The sequence below is a fragment of the Clarias gariepinus genome, chromosome 6, assembly GCF_024256425.1.
Source record: "Clarias gariepinus isolate MV-2021 ecotype Netherlands chromosome 6, CGAR_prim_01v2, whole genome shotgun sequence".
Classification (NCBI taxonomy): Eukaryota; Metazoa; Chordata; class Actinopteri; order Siluriformes; family Clariidae; genus Clarias; species Clarias gariepinus.
Genome location: NC_071105.1, coordinates 39,533,052 through 39,557,500, shown reverse-complemented (window position 1 = coordinate 39,557,500; position 24,449 = coordinate 39,533,052). Strand labels below are relative to the sequence as shown.

Sequence of the window (24,449 nt, the reverse complement as noted above, 5' to 3'; positions counted from 1 at the left end):
AGAACTCTAAATACTGATCTAATGTGGAGTCCGAACTCTAAATACTGATCTAATGTGGAGTCCGAACTCTAAATACTGAACTAATGTGGAGTCAAAACTCTAAATACTGAACTAATGTAGAGTCCAAAACTATATACTGAACTCCAATGTAGAGTCAGAACTCTAAATACTAAAGTAATGTGAAGTCAGAACTCTAAATACTGAACTAATGTAGAGTCAGAACTCTAAATACTGATCTAATGTGGAGTCCGAACTCTAAATACTGATCTAATGTGGAGTCCGAACTCTAAATACTGATCTAATGTGGAGTCCGAACTCTAAATACTGAACTAATGTGGAGTCAAAACTCTAAATACCGACCTAATGTAGAGTCCGAACTCTAAATACCGAACTAATGTAGAGTCAAAACTCTAAATACTGAACTAATGTAAAGTCCAAAACTATATACTGAACTCCAATGTAGAGTCAGAACTCTAAATACTAAAGTAATGTGAAGTCAGAACTCTAAATACTGAACTAATGTAGAGTCAGAACTCTAAATACTGAACTAATGTGGAGTCCGAACTCTAAATACTGAACTAATGTGGAGTCCGAACTCTAAATACTGATCTAATGTGGAGTCCGAACTCTAAATATCGAACTAATGTAGAGTCAAAATTCTAAATACTGAACTAATATACAGTCAGAACTCTAAATACCGAACTAATGTAGAGTCAAAACTCTAAATTCTAAACTAATGTAGAGTCCAAAATCTATATACTGAACTCCAATGAAGAGTCAGAACTCTAAATACTAAAGTAATGTGAAGTCAGAACTCTAAATACCGAACTAATATACAGTCAGAACTCTAAATACTGAACTAATGTCCTGTAGAACTGTAGAATGTCAGAACTGAAGTCATAACTCTAAATACTGAACTCTGATGTTGGGCCAGAACTCTAAATACTGAAGTAATGTGAGGACAGAACTCTAAATTACTAAATAAAAATACTAAATCAAAATACTTCATGACTCTAAAAAATCGAACTATACCAACATTGACCCTGAAGCTGTATGGGCAGGACACCACCACCTAGTGGTTATTAGATATTATTACATGCTGTTGCTTATTTGTTATGTTTTAAAATTTTCCAAAGCGTTTTAACAAAAGCGTTCGGAAAAGCTTTTCGTGACTCATGTAATCGTCCCAGCTGTTTAACACTGACCGTCTTTTTCCTGATAGACTTTTCAGTACTTTCCTCTACAGTACTGGTGAGGTTATATGTGTATTTGTATTGAAATGGAAGGAAACCACAGCCCAGTTTCTTTGTTCCTTGTCTGTGGAAACTATGACCATTTTTTCCATCCTCATGGACGCGAGCGCACACACACACACACACACACACACACACACATGGTAAACGAAAGCTCTGCATATTTTCATCGTTATCTCACAAAGAGTCACTCTATCAGTGCAGGACTTGAGTGACTGTGTTTAATGAGTCGCTTCCGTGAAATTCACATCAGTGAAATACACCCTTCCTATTACGCTTATCTGAGATATGAGTGTTCTCCCTCATTCTGTTTCTTTCATTTAGTCAGGCTGTGTAGCAGAGGCTCGGGCAGAGAACCACAACACTGCTCAAAAAAACACAGTTTATACAGCTATGAATGTGATAAAATACATGATATGACATTATTTAATACGTTAAATAAGAAGAACAAGAGTGGTCCTAGAATCGAGCCCAGAGGTGCTGTTACTGATGATTGTAATAATAAAAAAAAAAAATGGAACTTATATTAAATAATCAATAATTTGGGTTATTTTAAATAAATGAATAAATAATTTTGTTTTCTTCCAGCAATCCATTTTTGGTGGATTAATTTCCCATACATTTGATGTGAACTTGATACATACATATTATATGTAAGAAACTGTAAACATGTTAAAATCAATAAATAGAAGTAAGATTATTATATATAATATGTATATTTAAAAAATCTGTTTTTTTAAACAAATTTAATTAAGTAGTTTAATCGCCACAAAAAATATTAGAAAAAAAAAACACAATAAGATTCAACACTATTAAAAACCAGGAAAACTGCTTCCTTTCCTTAGAGGTAGGAATAAATGCAAAATCTTTAAGGCATAATCATTGTACAATAACATTCTTAGTTGACTTTCATCTCCTTGGTAAAAAAAAAAAAAAAAAAAAATAGGCATATAGCGTTGAAATATGTTAGAAACTCAGCAAACAGGACGTTCCAGAGAACAGAGACAGGAAGTGGACACCTGACACAGAAGCGCGAGCTGGATTATTTCAATCCAGTTTCTCAGGGTTCTCTCTTTGTTTGTAAAAAGAAAAAAAAAAGGACTAAAATCTGACCTTGAGCTGCGATATAGACGTGTACTGAAGCATCAGCTCTGTTGAGAAAATCATTAAAAAAGCTAAACTTTTTATAATCTCACTGTTATTATAATTATTATTATTATTATTATTAGTAGTAGTAGTAGTATATACTCTAAAGAAAAAAGAATATCTGAAAGTCTGAGATAAGGGTAGGGTCGTGGTCAGGTTAGGGCTGTTTGGTTATTATTATTATTATTATTATTATTATTTACCTGGTGAAAGGCTCTGAACCTCACTGTATACTGTATCTGTTCCTTTCTTTAATGGAACTGAAAAGAAAGAAACAGAGGAAGAATTTTTCGTGTTTTAAATTAAGTAAATACTTCCTCTACAAGTTAAAGCAGTTCAATAACTAAAAAACCTTAGAATAATTAGAAAGAAAAAAAAATACTTAATAAGTTTTCCACTATATGAAGAAAAAAAAAAATGATTTAATACTAGTAGGTTTTCGGGAACAAAAAAATTAAACTAAAACATATGAAAAATAAAGGTAAATAGATTTAAAATGAAATAGGTTATGTTTTGTAATACATTTTAGGTATTACAAAATATATGCAGAACATTTAGTTTGTAGTGATAGAACTTCCGGATTTATGCCATTATTTACATTATGACAAAAAAAGGAATAAATTTTAACCTGTTGAATTATTTAATTACTTTAATTTCCACTTTATAAATGGCTAATAAGTGACAGAAAAAAATGATCTAATGGTTTACTGGAAGAGTATTAGGACGTTAAAAATCTGCTTATGAAGATGTTTTAGATTTTTTAAATATAAGAAAAAGTTATCTGTACAGTTCGTTTATTATGATGCATCACTGGGTGACGACTGAAGCAAATGTACTGGAAAAAAACAATTTGTCTGTAATTAAAAGTCTAACCATCGCTGGTCAGAGTGGGTCAGATTCCCCAGATGAGCTTCAGGGGAACTTTTGGGGAATGAGGAATCTCCTGAGGTAATTAGCTCAGCCCTTCCTGTTTATTCTGTAAAAGATGCTTCTGTTATTTAAAAAAAGAAAGACCAAACCCTTTTAACTGTCAGACTGTCTGAGATGACTTCGCAGGAAGTGGATTTAGGCTTATCAGAGACACAGAGTGGGATGACTAAATGTTCAAAAAGCTTTAAGATTTTATCTGTAATACAGCAAAACAACACAGAGAGGAAACAACATGGTGGGTGGAAATGAAGGGCAGAGAAGGCGGGGGGGGGGGCAGCCGTAGGGGGGGCGGGCGGGCGTAGGGAGCCCTCGAGTGGGGTGCGAGTGGCCCTCGAGCTGGTTTTGGAGTTTTCTCACAGTCAGAAAAATTTGGGCTGAATCTAGATTTCATTTCATCGCTACGAAGACTTTTTATGGAATATGGAATTGTTTTAAAGATTAGGAAAAGTGTGACAAATTTAATGAAGAAAAACGACATAAAATAAGAACACTTTTCTGACAGATGCAATAAATAGAATGAGCAATACTCTAATGCCAATAGAGAGAACATAAACAGCTACATATTTATATTCATAATTACTGCACTGCATATAACATTTATTAATCTTTAAAGTTCACAATTCATTCAAAACAAACTAAAAAAAGGATTCCCTTAGATAAAAAAATCACTGACTTTCTTCGTATTAACATTTGTAATTTGCCAAACAGTGTTCAAGGCATAGCTGATTTACATTAAGCCCCGCCCACACAATTCCATAAAAGGTAAAGCTGAGAGATCAGAGAAAAAATTGGTGACTAAAAGGTAATAAAAAAAAAAAAACACTGAAATCCTATCACTTTTTTTTTTTTTTGTCCATAAAGTGTATTACTTTTATGCTAATTGATGAGCTAATTTTATTTGTCTTGAATTATGATTTTGGAATTTCTTTCTTTCTTAAATTTGACCAAAACTATTCTGGGCCTAAACTCGCCAGTGTTGTCCAAACTGTGAGCGGAAATTTAGGACATGAACGTGAACATTTTTTAAATTTCACAGTGTGGATTTTCTGAAATTGTCTATGAAAATTCTGAATTTATCCAGTTTGAAAACTCAAGCAAAATGTGCATGATAATGCTAACGGTGACTTAGCGTTATTGACAATGTTGTTTCACCTTAAAGTAGTTTTTCTCTTTTTGCATTGTGTCCAACCATAAATCTTAGTTTTAAAGCCTAGATACTGTATGCAATTTGGACAACATAGTTTAATACAGACTCAGGAATTTCTGTATGTTTGTACCTTAATATGTAATTAGTTAATTGAATTGTTAATAAATCTAAATGTCCGTCTACCTTCTGCAGGATTGGCGGTTTGAGGATGCAGCACTTCTGTATACTCCACGTTAGGCTCCTCAGGTTCCTCTACATCCACTGCCTCACTGCTGTCTGTTAGAGAATCATTTACACACACACACACACACACACACATAGATATTAATGTAGTTTCTGTCACCTCTGGTCCATTATTTTAAATAAACAGACCTACAGCTTTAATGGAAATTTTACTCACCTAAAACCGGTGGTCTCACACTCCAGATTCCTGCTCCATTGCTGCCATTTACTTTAACTACAAAACACAGAACATAAAAAAAACTAAATCAGGCTTATCAGTCTATTAAGAGCTCTTCAAAAAAAGAAGATCTAATGTAGAACTACTGGGCAAACAACAGGTTCTCATGAAGGTTTTAAATAAATAATTATTCAAATCATTCGAGATTCTTAGCAAAATTCTGACTCCCAGTCAGACTTTTTCCACAAAATAACTGGGTTCTAGAGTTTTACTTAAATCATGGTGCCAATCATGTATAGCTCTAGACTACTAGAAAAAAAAGGATTCTCAGTAAAATTTGGAGTCCAATAAATCTTTAGATTCCCAGTAAAAATGATGCATCAAATCCAGAGAGTCTCAGTAAGATCCTGGCTAATTCTGGGTAATCACACAAGGTTCCCGAAAAGATCTAAAGCTAGAGTTTCTTTCAAGCCAACAAAAAGTAACTATGTTGTGGTCTCAAAATGTATTTATATATTTTTTTTAAAACTGTTGCTGATTAACACCTCAAAACATGGCTGTCTATAAAAGCTATTTAGAAATCTAAAGTAGCAAATCAAATTATGGTAAAGTTTCTAAAATAACACATAGCGCTATGAAGCAATGCAAATTATAGACATCTAGCAAGAAACAATTTAGAATAACAACTTACATTTTTTTTCCATTCTAGAATTACAATATAAACAGTAATAGTATAATGACCTAAATTATGAAAAGTTAAAACTATAACACATTTTCAGAACAATCATGTTTAGGAATAACACTTAACCTTAAAAAAACTTTGTTGGCTTCTAGAATAACTCGACTTACAGAGTTCTAGAACAACTGTGTAGAATATAAAAAAAAATTAAATAATAAAAATCTGGAATATCAATACAACCCTAAAGCACTACAGCTGTGTATCATATAAAATAGAGAGATTTGAAACAATAACACTTAAGTCTAGAACAGGGATTTTAACTCCGGTCTAACAAACAACACATAGTGCTAGAATCTCTATTCTTTTTAATATAGAATAACAACACAGCATGTTACATTTTTTGCCATAGAAAAAAAATTCTTGAAAACAATCAAGTTTTAATTAATCAAGTGCAGTTGGCTCTTAAAATTTAATTCTTAATTGAAGAATTGTTTTAGAATTACAACAATCAATTTTAGAAAACTTCTAAAAAACATTAAAATCATTAAAAGATAAAGTTTAAGCTATAAATACAATTATTAATTAACCATGTGACTTATTGGGTTCTATAATTACCAAAGATAAAGACAAATAGCACACACACACACACACACACACACACACACACACACATACAAAACCACCCATAAAATTCTTGAATAGCAATTCAAAACTGTATAATGATAATAATAAAAATAATATTTTAAAGGATATATTTTCCAACTACAGCAGACTAGACTATAAACACAAAGGTTCTAAAGTTGTTGTTAGTTTTTCGGCTGCTCTCGTTGAGGGGTCGTCACAGTGGACCCGCACAATAACTTGACACGGGTTTTACGCCAGATGCCCTTCCTGATGCAACCCTCCCACTTTACCCGGGTTTGGGATTGGTACTGCACTATGGCAGGGGTTTGGGCACTGGCTGGGAATCGAACCCTGGCCTTCCGCAACCTACCACTGAGTCACCAACGCAACGTGAAAGAATGTAGTTCTAAAACATATACAGTGTATAAAATATAACAGGCCAAATTTTACACCTCTAGATAATCTCTGGAATGTCGGATTCGATTTTTTACCCGCTGGTGAAACACTTTTTCAGACTAGCAGGAACCTAAACAGGAAGTGACTGTTTGCGCTGCCACTTAGCAGCAATCAGTGCATTTCCTCCACCTGCGGAATTCAGTAACTAACACTAGGACTAAAATTAGCTCGGTCCGAATTATACAGAGTCATGAGCAAATATATTACAATTAAAGTTGTCAGAAGTGTGTATGTGGGTTTTTTTTCCCCAGGTGAAGTGAATCGATTTAGCATCCGTACATTCATGCATTTGGTTTGGTTTAAGAGGAGAAAAAAAACCCCGAAACTGATTCAATTAATGGCATTCAAGAGCTTCAGGCAATGTTTCCTGAAAAAGTGATACTAAACATCATTAAATTAAAAGTATTGAATGTAAATAAAAACATTTATGAATACTTATAGTTAAACACTTAAGCTTGATCCTTTATGAATAACAATAATTTAAACACAAACAGGTTTCCAAAATAAGGCATTATTTATTTATATATTAATAAGTGTGATATTCTTAGAATATATTTATACACGTGTGATGACTGTAAGCTACAAACAGATATCCAGAAAATATCCTCAGTTCACCTGCTTCACAGGAAAGATGTAAACAATAAAGGAGAAGTGCAACATGAAAAAGGAACGACGTGCCTTTAACTGAAATGAGAACGTGAATTAGCATAAATTAACTATACATTTCCATTGAAAAATGTGTGATAATGTATTTCAAAAGACTTCTTTTGACGCTATCTTTTTCAGGCTTGGGATTTGTTTTCTGAAAACCATATGCTCGACAAAACACCATAAGAGACAAAAACGCAGAGAGGGAAATACTTCCATAGTAAGGGTTCAGTTGCTAGTGTGGGTCTTAGTGTATTTGGTCTTTATTTATTGCAGAATTTCCACACATTCCGTGTTAAATGGTTATAATATAGTGCTTCCAAAAACAAAAACTGCTTTCTGGTCCATGTTTACGTGTTTTCCAGGATCCCGTTATTCATGCCAACAGGAAGTGGCGTCGGATCGTCTCGTGTTCCGTCAGTTGTTCTTGTCCACTTGGCGCGAAAGTGCAGTGCGCCGTCTGGAATTAGAGTTTTGAAGTTGAATCGCCCCATGGCATGGCTAGCAATTCAAATAAAGCGAAGGCTGAAGCGACAGCTAATGCTAGTAAGCACATAGCAAAGCTTAGCCGTGCTTTATCTCTGTGGTCCAGAACGTAGAACAGAGTGATGTGTGGGTTAATGATGGATACATGGAGGTGAAGAAAGAATAAAAATGGGCTACCTTTAGGACTTTAGAAGCGCTAAAATGCTCGGGGGTCATGGGAAAGAGGTTACAGAGTCAGCATCGACTTTAGGGATCGTAGGCTTTCTGAGGAACGGGTGAAGGAAAAAAAACACTTTATGAGCTTCCAGCATTCGACATGACAAAGAACATTACCTGTTTTTCCTCACGAATCTTACGAGGTCAAAAATTAATCCAAAACAGAGGATTATTTGTATTAAAAGATATTTGTCTAAAAAAATAATGAAAAAATCCGTCCCATTCATCACCGAACGGGGATAAAAACAACGAAGCAAAGTAAATCTGGGAAAGTAGTGTTTTTAAGGGAACATTTAATCTTAGTCAGCTAGATACTTTGCCTCATAGACCTTATCTCTAAGTAGCACCATTTTTTTATTATAAGTAAAAAAATATTCCTTGTAGGTCCTTTAAGCTAGCATGCTATGGCTTCCTACTAACAGCTAAAATATTTAAAAACAGTGTGTTCTGAATCATTATTAGCCATTAGTTTGTCCATACTGAATTTTCTAGAAAGACTGTCCAAATGTGTCTTCTTGCATTTGAAAGGAGCAAAACAAAAAAAACAAACCTAACAGAACCACTCACTGGAAGCTTTAGTCGATTTTTAAGCTGGGTGCCAATAATTATGGAGTTGACACTTAGTGAGGTCGCTTATTATAGTGCAGGCAGATTAGTGTAGTGTTCCGTACTGCCGATCGTACCGATTGGGCATGGCACTAACCGTACTCGTCCTTGTACATGTACTGCTAGACGCATTAGCGCTCTGTTATGTGTCGCTAAAAATAGCTAGCGTCTAAAGCTAGAGGAAGAAGCGAAGAAGCAAGCGAACTCACACTGAGAGCTCGACCGTGGCCTCTTGTTTACCTGTGACAGACAGACAGAAGGGGGGTAAAAGAAGGGGGTATTTGGTTGTGAGGAAAGTCAGGCGTGGGGGGCTATAGACACGCTAGGCGGGCTGTAGCTCTCACTACCTCGCTTAGCCCTGTAGCGTATCAGGAGGGCGAGGGCAAGTATGAGCATGGAGACGAACAGCAGGCATGCGCCGATGATCAGGCCCATCTTCCACCTCGCCATGTTCACTGTGCAGAAGGAATAAAAAACACAGGTGGTTGTAGTGCAGTGTACCTAAAGAGCGTTTAATAAAGGTTCAACATGGACCTGTGATGTTCTTCCGCTCTGACCTGTGATCACGATCTGGTCGCTCACTTCCTCTTTTCCGGCGCTGTTTGAGACTTTGCAGTAATAGTTGCCATCGTGGATGCTTGTCGGCGAGGAAAGGGTGTATTTGGAGTAGTTTTTCATCTCTACGTTGGTGGTTAAGGGATATTGGCTCTCACCATGATACCACTGAAAGGTGAAAGGTGGAGTTCCTGTCTGAACACTGCACACGAACGTGATGTTGTGGTCTTCAGAGATGTCGTGAAGCACAGGGAGGGTCATCAGGTACGGCTTCCCTACAGGAACTAGAAGATACAAGAACATGCAGTGCTTGATAGAAATCATAACACTGGCAACATTGGTTGGTACTGTAGATTAAAGGTTACTGCTAGCTCACCTGTAACCAGAGAATAAAGTTTGTCACTCATCTGCACCGTTTCAGTGTTTTCGTTCTGCGCCTCACACCTAAACTGGTGGATTTCGCCTTCAGACACTATGCTGGCGTTGAAGATGGCTTTCTCGGTTGGCTTTGATACCCGGGTTTGGCTCAGTATAACGTTGTTCCGTTTCAGCTTGTAAACGATGGGGAAACTGCCTTTCTGCGAGTAGCACTGGATCTGAAAAGGTCGACCCAGGATCACCTCGCCAGGCACACTGATGATGGGTTTGGAGACGAGAACTAGAGAACGTGGAACACAAATACGCTAAGCATATCCACCATGAAAACAGAAAAATAATCTAGAATGGTTCAGCAAATCAAAAAACATGGCTCCATTATGTGGATGATAATCTTGATTTCTGATAACCCTGGTTTTTGGTTGGAGCTTTTAAGGAGACCTTCCTCTGGGGGATTTACATGAGATATTGTTCTAGATTTGAGCCTCTAGTAAGACATGTATCTACTGTATATTTAAGCTTTAAATAAGATATTGCTTTACACTTGAGCTTCTACTGGGATGTCGGTCTAGATTGGAGCTTTTAGCGAGACACCATTCTAGAACTGAGATTTTAGCTGAACATTTCTCGACATTTGAAGAGAACAGAACATGCAGATGTAAGATGAGAGATGTGAGATGTGAGAGACAGCTTTAAATTTAAGAGTTTGGTGAGCTGCCATTCTAGATTTTTTTCAGAATATTGCTGTAGGTTTCAGCTTCTAATGGGACACTGTGCAAGGCTTGAGAGATTAGTGAGACTGTGTTCGATATTTGAGCTTGTAATGAGACATTGCTTAAAACCTGAGCTTTAAGTAATACACTGTTCTGGATTAAACTGTCAGCAAGACATCACTCTAGATTTGAGCTTCTAATCAGACATTGCAATTTACAAGTTTTGAACAAAACATTTTCTGGATTTGGGCTTTTATTGAGACACTGATCTAAATTTGAGCTTTTGGTGAGACACTTGAAATTTGAGCTCTTGTTAAAACAGTGCTTGTTATTTGCCACTGTGTTATCACCCACATTCTAATTTTGGGGAGGATGCCAGTGTTGATTTAATTTTTTTGAAGGCATGCCACTCTGAATTAAAGTTTGAGAGGCCACTTTGATCTTGATACAGGCTGCTTTTACCAAATCCCTGTTCTACCTTTGGCTGTGAAGATGATAGGTTGGCTCCATTTGATGATGGTGGTGTTCACTTGGGCACTACAGGTGTACTTCCCGTTTGTCTCTGTCTGTGCGATTGTCTCGTATATGCCATTGACTGAGCTGAGAGTCTGGTTGTTCCTGTAGATAGAGTACTTCACATCTTCATGTCTGATTTTCTCTAATGCAATGTTAGAGCTTTTGCAGGCAAGGGTGAACCGCTGCCTTTCGAACACCTCAGTTGGAGTGATAGTCAGCACCGGTGTGGAAAAGAGTTCTGGAAAACAATACGAAACACACTGTCGGTCTGCTTAAAGATCATGTGTCTAACTTTTAGTGCAACAATCACATTAAAGTTTAAATAAATTTACTCCCCAAAGGGTTTCTCACCTTTGACAGTAAGATTTGCGTAAACGCTTTTCTCTACCGTCTTTACTCTGGCGCTGCACTCGTATTTCCCGGCATCAGTCGCCTTGGCGTTCACTTTATATTCAGTGTAATTTCCCATCCCTAGGAGTCTCCGTCCTTCGGATAATGAGAGATCAGCTGAAGTACGGGAGCCTCCTTCCACACCACATCTGATGTGCACGGAGTCTCCCTCGATGACTTGCGTTGACGGGAGGACGGTGATAGTTGGCGTGAAGTCGAGTCCTGGGTTGGAAAATAAATGTTCCTACTGTTACGCTCTGGGTAAATGATGACGATTCAATAAGTTACCTGGAACATCAGATCTCAAAGTGTTTTATTCTTCTTATACCACAACGATCTGATGACGAGTCCCATATTTCACTCATTTCAAACAAAACATTCCATGCAACTGTCTCTCTTCGTCTTCACAGTAAAACATAAAGTTTGATCTCGGACTGTTACAAAGTCGTTTATAAAATACATTTTTTAATAAAAAAAAAAAAAGCACCATATAAATTTTTTAAAAACAAGCCGTTTGTAAATAAAGGATAATTTCACATCACAGCGTGTTACAGAAAATTATGGACACCATCAGCCCCATCAGTATGAACCATGTAATGAATAAATGATTGATTTGCTCACCTTTCACAATTACGCTGACTGTGTTGCTGAGGTTTGACTTAAGTATTTCACTTCCTGTGTTAATTAAATACAAGCAGGACAGGTCGGCCATCCCAACAGACGTGAGGGAGTGATTCCACTGCACCTTCCCAGTGTCGTCTTTTTGCCTGTGGATTTCCCTCGAGCCTTCTTTAAAGATAAAAGTCAGCTCACCGCCCTCATCTCCCGCATCGCAGGTGATTTTCACCGTGTCACCTTCATACACACTTTTCTTATCCATACTCAGTACTGGAGTTTGCTGCCCTGCAGGTGGCAAAAAATAAATAAATCAAAATCTCAACAAATTATATTATGCTAATTAGCATACTTTAGCCTAAACAAAGGTTTATGAGCATAACCCACATTTATTTATTTGTCTGTGCTTATGAGTTGAGAATTTTTACTTATTGCACCTTTAATGAAGGCTAAAGGACATATAATTCTTACAGCACCTTTAATGACAGCTTTGTTTACCCCACTAACAGCCATTACAGCAGTATAAATATACAATTATATATCACAACAATGGATCATCTTTTTCCAGACTGGCATACACATATTGCTTATCACAGCTTTAATGCTGTCTTTTTTTTGTTTTTGTTTTTTTGGCCCAATAAACCAGTATATAAATAAATGACTTATGACACCTTTAAATGTGAGACTGTTCTCAGAATCAACACATCAGTTTATAAAAATTCTTTCTCACCTTTAACAAGAGCTTGTTTTTGACCTTCAGCCATCAGAGCAGAATAAACAGCTCTAATGACACTGATCAGTATTAATATTTAACTTATCGCAACTTTAAAGACTGCTCCCTTCACACACAGCCCATAGAGCAATACTGTACTGTAAGTGCACCGCCTGGCTAAAGAGGTCTTTAGCCTTTAGTTTTAATTACACTGTACAGTGTGGTGTCCAGTTTAGCTCCCAGAGCCACTCTCTTACACTCCGAGTCCTGGAATAATGGAAGATGAAACCCTCCATAGATGTGATGACCTGGTGATTCAGTACATTCAGGTGGTCAGCTGACTTTAGAGTCTCGACCTGAGTAACTGATCAACCCCAGATCATAACACTGTCTCCAGAGGCTTGTACAGTGGACACTATGCATGATGGGAGCATCGCTTCATGTCCTTCCTTTCTTACCCTGACACGCCCATCACTCTGGAATAGGCTCAGTCTGGACTTATCAGGTCACATGACCTTTATCCATCACTTCAAAGTCTAGTCTTTATAATCTCTAACCAACTGAAGCCTTTTTTTTTAATGAGTCTCACCAACTGATGCAGTACTGATGCAGGACAATAACTTTTGAAATGGTGAAACCTTTTAGCTCATAGTATCTTTAAAGATTAGACGTGACCATAAGTAGGATTTAATTAAAGACTTTCTATAATGCACATCCTTATAGAGTAATCACAACATAAATAAAGTTTAATTAATGGAGTTAATTACTGTGCACGATTAATTACAATTAAACTTCATGCTCATGTATCTTTACCTTTAATGATAATCGTCTGAGGGGAGCTGTCCTTATGTTTGTTGTCGTCCATAACCTCGCACTTGTACGTGCCCGAGTGAGAGGCCCGGGCTTTGTTGATGGTGTACTTCACTTCATAACTGGTGTTGGTATATAACATGTGTACAGAGTTGTGATTGTCGAAGTCTTTAAAGAAGGTGAACTTAAGGAGCGGTGAAGAGCTGCCTGATTGGACGACATCGGCGTTACAGGTCAGCGTCAGCTCCGATCCCCGCTCCACCGTGCTCGCAGGGCTGACTTGAAGTATGACATTTTTGATATAGATCACTGGGGAAAGACGATGCGATTATTATTAGGTTTCAAATGTTTTAACTGAAATGTTAGCAAGTGGTGCTGCGATCATCTTCATCATCATCATCATGCAGTTTCAGGTCTACACATAAGAATGATTACCAAGTGATTAGCATTATAATAATAATTATTATTCAATTATAAAAATCATACATTATTACTACTGAATTTTCACCCTAAGAACTAAAATTTTACAAATCATTTTTGGCACATGAGAGACTGAGCTTTCGCACGTACGTCTGGTAGCCGATCAAAACATTTTTGCCTCATTGGAAAGTTAAGCAAAGCAAGTTTTTACGTATTTTTTCGGTGTGATTTCTTGCATTTTGTGTAAAATTTAGTGAAGACGCAGCACCATGTGGTCCCTAGAATGTTATCAAGGACGGTAGCAAGAAAAAATGGGAGACACTTTCAGTTTGGTTTTAAAAGCAGTCAGTGCCAAGAGGAATCATAAATTAAGGTTAAGTCAGGTTTAATATCTATTTATTATGTCTTTTCTAAATGTTTTGATTGTTTTTATATGCAAAAATATGATTATAATGTTGGAAATTGGTAATATTGGCAATATTTTTGGGTGGCTGGAACGGATTATCTGCATTTATATTATTTCCTATGGTAGAATGTGTTTCACAATACGAAATTTCACCTTAAATTAAAACTCGCCTTCAAAACGAATTAAATTCATATGCCGAGGTACCGCTGTAATATAATTTTGGTTTTATTTCTGCTGTATGTTAAGCTAATCATAAAGAATAGAATCTTAAATGCTACTCTCAGTATCCATTTTTTTCTAGTTCAGGTTTTTGCTGTTTATAATGATGATTACCTTCATAGAAAATTTTTTTGATGCAAAGCACAAAGCGAATTTGGTGACATGAAAGGAAAAGGAAAGGCGCTAGGTAAGAAAGGTTCCCGTTAGCTACTGTAGCAACCCTAACGCTCCGGTTTATTTTTGCTCTGACAATTATTATTGAAATTCTTAAAAGGGTTTATCCAGATACAATTAAACAAAAAAAAAGCTAGCTCAGCAGAAGATGTCTGCTAAGTGTAGTAGCAAAGAAAACTTGTTGCTAATAACAGCATAAGAGAGCGTCGCTAAGTGTTAGCAGTTAAACAAAGAAAAGAATGATGTTAGTTATGATGCACAAGACAGAGATAGACAAATGACTGGGCCCGTCTGTCTGTCTGTCTGTCCGTCTGGCTTGATGAGTGCGGTGTCTGTAAACACAAGCATCATGACAGGAAGGAAAATCACGCAGTTAAACAAACACATGAACTGAAGAGTTCTCAGGGGACAGGCGTAATTGTAGCTTGGAGCTTTAAGACACCACCCAATCGCGCGCACACACACAAATTACAGTGAAGGGTGAGGTAGTGGAAGTTACATTATTTCCGACGTCACATGATCACACAGCACCTTTATTTTAGGAACGTGTGAAATCTTTCATAATGTCTTTATCAGGGTGTCGACGTCTCGATTTGACCGCACCAGCAGACCTCACAGGTCCGTATTTGATACCGCTCGTGATGCCTTGTCGTCTTAAACTTTGTACCAAAGCACAGTTTAGTTTTCGAATAAAAAAAAATAAAAAATTCTATAACAGCAGCCCTGAGTGTTTTCACTTCACAGGGAAGGAGTCTCCAGTGCGAGTGTTTTTCAACACAGTGAGTTTCTGTTGTGTAAGAAAAAAAATAAAAGTCCTGGGTTCATGCTGCTACAGACAAATAATTACCTTCAGATAATTGATAACGGAAAACTCCTTGTTGTTGATTATTTTCCTAAAACAGCGTGTCATGTGATCTGGTCTTCCCTCCCTATTACCTTTGGACCGTTGTGACGCTTGGTTAGAAAACTATCTGCTGTCTATTAAAGCTAAATATGATATAAAGTAAAATAAAAGCAGAATAACACACTACAGACCGCGCAGTTACAGTATTCAGGAAACCAGGTCATCCACATCCACGCGGGTTAGAAAAAAAAAATAAAATAATTTACATCCGTAATGATTCACTGGAATCGCGTTTTAACCTCTTTTTTTAAACAATCTATTTATTTATTATACAGTGCAATCTTAGTACCGTACACGGTTAGAGTAAATTTTTATTAGAATTCACCTTAAAAAAAAAAAAAAAAACTTTTATGTGCAAATAAAGATGATCGGTAATATTTAAAACCGTTACAAAGCCCTGACACTGGAGACTCCTTCCATTAACAGTAAATAAACATCTAACAAACAAACAAACAAACAAACACTTCACCACATTAACTTTCACGTTGCTAAAAAAACTTAATGTTTGTATGTATACAATCTGTTACCATAGCAACGATATTCATAACCACGAGTTCATAAATTATAAATAATAAACACATTACATCAGTCAGACCTGCTGACCAATCAGGATCCAGACCTCTTAACGAACGTGCTGCGGTAATTCCAAACGAGTATTCTATAGGAGAGTGTTCAAGAGCGCGGCAGTGGAATGTTCACACACTGTAACACACACTGATGTGGTCAGATCTCGCCTCAGGTAAACACCCCAGCATCACAACACACACACACACTGGCTCTCAGGCTACGTTCATGTTCCGAGCCACGGAGCTCAGTTTCTGATTTTTTATTTATTTATTTGCTAAAATTCGATCTGCACATCATGCCGGTTCACGTTTATAATCACTCATCGATTCGTCTTCGGTCACGTTTTTGGGTTAAAATACGTCACGTTTGTGCGAGCACTCGTTCATTCTCAACAACGGATGCGATTTTAGCAAAAATGTAAAAATCTCATTTGTGGTTTTGCTCGGGATGACGGTGAGCAGCGAGTCGACTGTACGATTTGAGATCCAGAAGAAGGAATAAAGTCAGACGCCTTGATTAAGCTGTTTACCAGCTGTCGCTAGCGCAGCTATGAAGTTCCCGCGCTGACGTCAGCGAGCGCTCGACACTTTCCGCAAAAACAAAGTCACAAGAATTTCGATCTTCCCGTACTTATTCAAGTCACATGACGATGTACAGATTATGTATCTGATCTAGAACTGCGTACAAAAGTGACTCCGATCCGATAAACATCGGATTTGTGCGTTCAGACAATTCTTAAAAAAAAAAATTCAATAAAATATTAGACCTGTCTCATATTTTTTAGTCACTTCAGACCAGTAATGTAAACATAGTCTCACTTTTTTTTAATCCTTTTATTTGTTATTATAAGTTTTTTAAACAATTTCATAAATCATAAACCCAGATTTCGTCCAACAGCAGGTCTATACATCGGTTTAATATTTGGTTATTAAAAAAAATAAAAAATTCTGAACTTTTCATCCTGTTTATTAAAATTTACAGCTTTACCTCTGATTGTTACAAAGACTCTAACACTGGAGACTCCTTCGTACAGATAAATATGAACTTAACACTTAACCTCCTTAAAGACAAACAAGACGGGATACGCGTCCCTGTGAAGGATCTGTTACCATAGCGACAATTTACTTGATTGATTTGCACCTGCGCTAATGTAGCGCCTGATGGTAAGGTTAGCATGAAGAGTAACACTGATGGTAACACTGACCTGATTCCACTCGCGTACCTGTTCAGAGGTCATCGGAGAAAAAGAGACAAAAAAAAAACAAGTTAACATTTAGGCAAAGTCGAGTGAAACTCCAGAGAGTGTCGGAGTTACAGGCGAGTCCTTACAGGTGATGCTGAGGGCGGCGAGGAGGAAGAGGCAGCGGCGGCGCAGGAGACGGGAACGCGGCATTGTCCACATGACTGACCACGACTCTGACAGAGCGAGTGTGAGAAACAGCGAGTGTGTGTGTGTGAGTGAGTGAGTGTAGTACCCAGAGGCGGGGTGGGTTTCACACGCGCAGCATTCGCTCGGGGTAAATGGACCGGAAGGGCCGCTTCCTGAGGAAACCACAGCGTGGCAGTGGAATGTTCGCAAACTGTTACACACACTGATATGGCCAGATCTCGCCTCAGGTAAACACCCCAGCATCAAAACACACACACACACACACACACCAGAGTGCCGAGCGATGTCATCACCATTACCCAACCAGATAATCAGCAATGAGTATTAGACTGGGTAAACATTTTAAAAACACACAGCTCAGATTTTGTACATTTATTTTTTTTTTTAGATATTTGCAGAATTCGATGGGTATAAAAACAGAAAAAAGTATTTATACCCTTAAACCTTTTGACAAAATGTGGGGTATAAATACTTTCGAAAGGCACTGTAGTGGCCTAAATCGGGTCAGCGGTAGCTCAGTGGTTGAGGCATTGGACTACAGTTCGGAAGGTCCCAGGTTCAAACTCCACGAACACCAAGTTGTCCCTGTTGGGCCCTTGAGCAAGGTCCCTTAACTGCTCAGATGTATTTTGAGATAAAAATGGAAATCGCTCTGGATAAGGGCGTCTGCCAAATGCCTAAATGTAAATTTAGTGCGTAAACTCAGTCCTATCACCATCTGATTCTGAATCCGAGCAAGAGGCGTTCTTTTTTTTATTTATTTGCTGTTTGGTTTAATTTGAGTTCATTCTCTGAATATTTCAATTAAGTAAACAGACTAAAAACATTGTTTAAAGGCTGAAACCCTTCTCACAGAACCTGGAAAAGCTACAAACTAAGTATGCACAGAATTAACAAAAAAACGAAATAAATCACCCAAACACAGAGAACATGGAGCTCGAGTTAAATAAATAAACTTTCTGCAGCTCTACGGCTTCGTCCCTTAACTCAGGAGTGAACTGAGACCACCTCGCTGTAATGTCAACATAGCAACCCGCCGTAGTGCAGTGGTAATGAGTTAGCTCTATCACCCAGACATCGCAAGTTAAATCCCAGGTGATGACGCAAATTCCCTTTGGGAGCCGAGAGAGAGCTGATTGGCTGAGGTGAGGGAGGGATGGGTCGGAACTCCAGTGCTCAGTCATGGTGTTGGCCAATCAGGGGCGTCTATGAGCTTACGGATCGGATAATGCTCCCCTCCGAGCGTGTTACGCTGCTTCCTATGTTACTTTGCAAGCGATTTAAAACCATGCATTCAACAGGCGTCACGTGTCTCTTAAGGAAACACGTGATATAGTCTCAGTCCCCTCTGATTGGTGGTTGTAGCCTTGATGAGGCCCTCAACGATGGGAGGGAATTAGAAGAGAAAAAAAAAAAAAAAATTGTGTCCATCAGTACTACAGGAGAAATTAGCTGCCTACAGTGATTAGCATGATGGTTTAATGTCAACACCCTAACTTGACTGTAATTTGTGTCGTCATTAACATAAGCCCCGCCCCCAAACCGGAGGAATCCAGAATCATCAAGTGAACCCAAAAAAAAGTTAAATAATAAAACATCACACTACATGATAAACACATTCAAAATGCAAACAACAGAAACGAAGACGGACAGAGACGGAGGTTTATTCATTCATATTTGGTTTTATTTGAACGATTTTCTTCTCCTGTCATTAAAAACCACAGCCGGCGAAAGCAGTCTACAGTCACAGAGAGAACACCTGATTGCATCAGTTCATTCTACTAGATTCTCTTTTTTTTTTACATTTTAAATCTAAAACATTAAAACTCAAAGCGAGATAGTCGTACAAGTGTGCATCGGGGAGTCCTCCGCTCCTCTAGAGGGCGCTGCAGCAGCCGTGAGTGAGGTGGGTCAGGGGCCGTGCATCTTAAAGTCCTGAAATCGCTTCGGATCCGTCGTGGGCTCACGTGTTTTTTTTTTCTTTTCGTGATGAGGTGAGAGGCAGGTGTGTGTGTGTGTGTGTATATATATATATATATATATATATATATATATGAAGAGAGAGAGAGAGAGATTTTCATCTGAAATCAAGAACAAATCAAAAAAAGGAAAAACCGAGCAACAAACAACAGGGAGAAAAAAAAAACATAAAACAAACAAAAACACCAGTACTGCTTTAACACGCCCTGCAGACGTCCTGCTTCGGTTGAAGCGTCTTCGCCAAACTTTAAGGAGTGAGGTGCGATATTTATTTAGCTTTATTTATTTAGCTCTGCTGCTTGTGAGGTAGAGGTGCAAGCAAGTTCTAAATCCTTTGGGGGTTAATTTTAAAGGGCCATGTAGAGTATAAACATGCACTTAAAATCTCCGATTGTTACCAGTCTAGAAATGACTCACCGCACCTTCATTACAAGTTTCTACGTCGGTGAAATTAATTCGTTTCTGTTTTATTTAAGACTTCACGAGACAAAACTGCATTGCTGTTTACTAGTTAATTTGTTCCTCGCGTGTTCCTTCGCACTTCAAGCTGTCCCTCCGTAGTGTCTCGAGAAGTGAGGGGACGAGGACGCGTTAAAGACGGTACTGATGCACTACATAAAAAATAATCAGAAAAAACGCATATACGCTACAACACGTTACACACACATGCTACATAAAGATGTTTGAACTTGAAACAAAATGAAAAAAGATCTAAACCCTGTATCACAGATAAAAACATCGAGTTGTTTTGTATTTTCCCCCCCAACAGTGTTCACGAGTGTTCGAGGAAATCAGTGTATTGAAAAATAATCCATTAGATTAGAGTGAAGTACGATGTCCCGGCGGTGGGATGAGGAATGTGCTGACGACGTCGCCGTGATCGTCAGACTCTTTATCGCGGCTCGCGGTAGCATCAGTTACAGACGTTACTTTGGGGGTTTAAATAAGATTCTCACTCAAAAACAAAACCATCCAGATAAACTTGATTTTTGGCCGATGCATGCACACGGTCAGGGAGAGACAACGGTGCTTTTAGCAGTTTAACATCGCTCATCCTAAAGGTCAAAAAGTCAAAACCTGGTTACAGAATGGTCATATCGTGAACCGCGACTCGTCAGCACATAAATAAACAATGCGTGTGTGTGTGTGTGTGTCTGGTAGGTATGTAGGTTCCGCACAGGTACCGCCCACCTCTGAGCTACACACTCTCTCATATAATGCATTAACATTAAAGACCTGGCTCCAAGACTCCGCCCCTTTTCATCACCTCCTCTCGCATAATGCAGAAAACTCCAAAGCTGGTTAAGACACGTAATCTGATAAGGCGTTAACAGCGTGACCCCTCCCACCTCCAGCTCATGACTCCACCCCTTTGCAGACACCTAATCTCATACTGCATTAACAGTGTGACTCCACCCACGTTCAGGGGTCTGGACACCCATTCATAATCAACGCCCCCTTCTTTAATAATGCGTCACTCCTAGATCCCGCCCCCTGGTCTGAGACTCCACCCCTACAGCCGCCCTCCCCCCTCCGTCATGTAATAATGTTATCCGTTACAAGATTCCGCCCACTTCTTGGCCTAGGCTAGACCTTGTTTTTTTTTTTTTTTTTAAGTCTCACTGTCACTTGAAGAATTCATGGCTCCTCCCACATTGCTTAATGTATTTAACAGCAAGACTCCACCCACTTCCCCCCCAATCTCAGTATAATGCATTCTTAAACAACCCTGCTGCGGGCACGTCCCATAACCACACCCACACAACCACCCACCCCAGGCCCCGCCCCCTTTTTCCTTTTAGACTCCAAAGAGAGGCGTCGCTCACTGCCTCTTTCACTAATCTGTAAAATATACGCATCTGTTTTTGATAATTGCAGTTTAAATATACACACTGCTCAGCACAGCCAAGTCTACAATCAAGAACTCCAAAATAATAATAATAATAATAATAATAATGACTCTATTATTACTGTTGTTATTCCAATAGTGACTGTGAGAGTTCAGCAGCCTTCACTAAACATTCATGGTGATAGTTGCATATGTACAGGAAGTCATTTACATCCCCGCCCCATGCACGTAGGGCACTGTAAGGTCAAAAGGTCAGAGGTCATGGTGTTATCTCAGTCTTTTGTCCGCTGAGTAGATGGACATGTAGTAGTCGTTACTTCCCACGGCCAGGTGCGGCTAAAGAGAGAGAGAGAGATGAGGTGAGACAGACAGGGAGAGTGAGATGGAAGGAGACGAGATGTCAGTAATGGACAGAGAGACAGAGAGACAGAGAGAGAGAGAGAGAGACGTACAGAGGGGGAGATAAAGAGATTAGGGGAGATAGGGAGAGTGAGACAGGATAAATAACAAAATATTATGGACAGAGAGAGAGAGAGAAAAAGAGACAACCAGAGAAATGAAGAAGAGTTTTGTTATTTATCTTGTCGTTAACACTAACATTATGTTAATTAATCAATAAAGTTTGTATTAAATGTGAACATGGATTCTGTGTGTGTGTGTGTGTGTGTGTGTATAATTACTTACCCAGTACGGGTGGAAAGCTAAGCAGCTGATGGCGCCGATCCTCTGCCCCATGAAGCCATCGTAGTATTTAATGTTACTGATGACATCACCACTGGAGTTATACACCGCGATGAACTGATTCATAGAACCACTGTGGGGGGGAGGGACAAGAGGGGGAGGGGAGGGGCAAGGGAGGGGGGAGAAATTTACTACCTCGCCCCGTTCCCTATGTAGTGTTCTAAACCCGTTCCCTATGTAGGAAAAAAAAAAAAAAAAAAAAACACCAGTACTGCTTTAACACGCCCTGCAGACGTCCCACTTCGGTTGAAGCGTCTTCGCCAAACTTTAAGGAGTGAGGTGCGATATTTATTTAGCGCCCTCTGCTGCTTGTGAGGTAGAGGTGCAAGCAAGTTCTTCATCCTTTGGGGGTTAATTTTAAAGGGCCATGAAGAGTATAATACTACAATAATATAATAGATAATAATATAACAACTAGTCAATTTGTTCCTCGCGTGTTCCTTCACACTTTAAGCTCTCCCTCCGTCGTGTCTCGAAGAGTGAGGGGACGAGGACGCGTTAAAGACGGTACTGATGCACTGCATGAAAAATAATTAGAAAAACCACATATACGCGACAATAACACATTACACACACACACCTCCCTTTGTAGTGTTCTAAACCCGCTACCTATGTAGTGTTCTAAACCCGCTCCCTATGTAGTGTTCTAAACCCGCTCCCTATGTAGTGTTCTAAACCCGCTCCCTATGTAGTGTTCTAAACCCGCTCCCTATGTAGTGTTCTAAACCCGCTCCCTATGTAGTGTTCTAAACCCGCTCCCTATGTAGTGTTCTAAACCCGCTCCCTATGTAGTGTTCTAAACCCGCTCCAAATGTAGTGTTCTAAACCCGCTCCAAATGTAGTGTTCTAAACCCGCTCCCTATGTAGTGTTCTAAACCCGCTCCCTATGTAGTGTTCTAAACCCGCTCCCTATTTAGTGTTCTAAACCCGCTCCCTATGTAGTGTTCTAAACCCGCTCCCTATGTAGTGTTCTAAACCCGCTCCCTATGTAGTGTTCTAAACCCGCTCCAAATGTAGTGTTCTAAACCCGCTCCCTATGTAGTGTTCTAAACCCGCTCCCTATGTAGTGTTCTAAACCCGCTCCCTATGTAGTGTTCTGAACTTAGTCCCGTTCCCTATGTAGTGTTCTACACCTCGCCCCGTTCCCTGTTATCCGTTACAAGACTCCGCCCACTTCTTGGCCTAGGCTAGACCTTCTTTTTTTCTCACTGTCACTTGAAGAATTCATGGCTCCTCCCTATGTAGTGTTCTAAACCCGCTCCCTATGTAGTGTTCTAAACCCGCTCCCTATGTAGTGTTCTGAACCCGCTCCCTATGTAGCATTCTAACCCACGCTCCGTTCCCTATGTAGTGTTCTACACCTCGCCCCGTTCCCTATGTAGTGTTCTACACCTCGCCCCGTTCCCTATGTAGTGTTCTGAACCTTGCCCCGTTCCCTATGTAGTGTTCTGAACTTAGTCCCGTTTCCTATGTAGTGTTCTACACCTCGCCCCGTTCCCTATGTAGCGTTCTACACCTCGCTCCGTTCCCTATGTAGTGTTCTGAACCTTGCCCCGTTCCCTATGTAGTGTTCTGAACTGAGCCCCGTTCCCTATGTAGTGTTATACACCTCGCCCCGTTCCCTATGTAGTGTTCTACACCTCGCCCCGTTCCCTATGTAGCGTTCTACACCTCGCCCGTTCCCTATGTAGCGTTCTACACCTCGCCCCGTTCCCTATGTAGCGTTCTACACCTCGCCCCGTTCCCTATGTAGTGTTATACACCTTGCCCCATTCCCTATGTAGTGTTCTACACCTCGCCCCGTTCCCTATCTAGTGCACTAATTTAGGGAGTGTGTGATGTGCACTGACCAGGCGAACAGGTTGGCCTGCGGGTGGATGTCGAGCGCCGTCAGTCCCTTCACAGTCTGTAGAACGTTGATGGAGTCGGGCAGCCGGGGGTCAAAGAAGCGCACGTCTCCATTTACACTGCACGAGCACACACACACACGCGCACGCGCACATACACACACACACATACACATGCGCGCACATATGCGCACACACACGCGCACACATTAAATATGACACCTGCAGTTGTTTTGATGTCTGAATGTCTCAGTGTGTGTGTGTGTGTGTTACCTAACACTGATAATGTGTCCGTCTGTCTCTCTCTGCAGGTGAGCCTTCACCACCCACGCACCGTGCTCCCGATACGTCATCACACGACTACACACACACACACACACACACACACACACACAGACACACAGAGAAGTCAATGTTTAGTAGATATTACAATCACAGATACAAAGAGCACAATAACACACGTCAGCCACTAGGGGGAGCTTCAAGACCACTGTACACAAATCCTACCCACAATGCCACAGTGTTGGTGTTCAGTAATAGGTGTTAGATTAAATAATCACAAAGAGAAAGACTGCAGTGTGGGAACAGACACAAAGATGGATGTGTGTGTGTGTGTGTGTGTGTGTGTGTGTGAGAGAGTTTATTACAGACACAGGGTCCGCATGAGGAGTTATC

The 24,449-nt window shown here is 39.3% G+C and overlaps 2 protein-coding genes across 11 annotated transcripts in view; both read right to left on the bottom strand.

Annotated features, from left to right (window-relative positions):
- pecam1b (platelet and endothelial cell adhesion molecule 1b) overlaps positions 1-17,426 on the bottom strand; it is a 20,109-nt gene extending 2,683 nt beyond the window's left edge. Inside the window, exons 1-13 of one of the 8 annotated variants that reach the window (XM_053499297.1) lie at positions 17,297-17,426; positions 17,172-17,189; positions 13,281-13,586; positions 11,762-12,043; positions 11,102-11,362; positions 10,713-10,988; positions 9,523-9,804; positions 9,149-9,430; positions 8,939-9,046; positions 4,877-4,933; positions 4,660-4,752; positions 2,603-2,659; positions 2,367-2,404 (exon numbers count right to left, since the gene is read on the bottom strand). In XM_053499297.1, coding sequence (XP_053355272.1) covers positions 2,367-2,404; positions 2,603-2,659; positions 4,660-4,752; positions 4,877-4,933; positions 8,939-9,046; positions 9,149-9,430; positions 9,523-9,804; positions 10,713-10,988; positions 11,102-11,362; positions 11,762-12,043; positions 13,281-13,586; positions 17,172-17,189; positions 17,297-17,369 — 2,133 coding nt within the window. In that variant the 5' untranslated portion in view covers positions 17,370-17,426. Of the gene's footprint in view, positions 1-2,366; positions 2,405-2,602; positions 2,660-4,659; positions 4,753-4,876; positions 4,934-7,130; positions 8,034-8,800; positions 8,832-8,938; positions 9,047-9,148; positions 9,431-9,522; positions 9,805-10,712; positions 10,989-11,101; positions 11,363-11,761; positions 12,044-13,280; positions 13,587-17,171; positions 17,190-17,296 lie in introns of those variants that run through there. The other 7 variants (XM_053499298.1, XM_053499302.1, XM_053499299.1 and 4 more) reach the window with 7 other exon arrangements.
- Positions 17,427-20,931: 3,505 nt separating this feature from the next.
- The window catches only part of rptor (regulatory associated protein of MTOR, complex 1), a 92,531-nt gene continuing 89,013 nt past the window's right edge, over positions 20,932-24,449 (bottom strand). For all 3 annotated transcript variants that reach the window (XM_053498009.1, XM_053498010.1, XM_053498012.1), the window contains 4 exons: positions 24,048-24,134; positions 23,778-23,894; positions 21,871-22,000; positions 20,932-21,522 (listed from right to left, as the gene is read on the bottom strand). In XM_053498009.1, the coding sequence (XP_053353984.1) occupies positions 21,454-21,522; positions 21,871-22,000; positions 23,778-23,894; positions 24,048-24,134 (403 nt within the window). In that variant the 3' untranslated portion in view covers positions 20,932-21,453. The remainder of the gene's footprint in view (positions 21,523-21,870; positions 22,001-23,777; positions 23,895-24,047; positions 24,135-24,449) is intronic.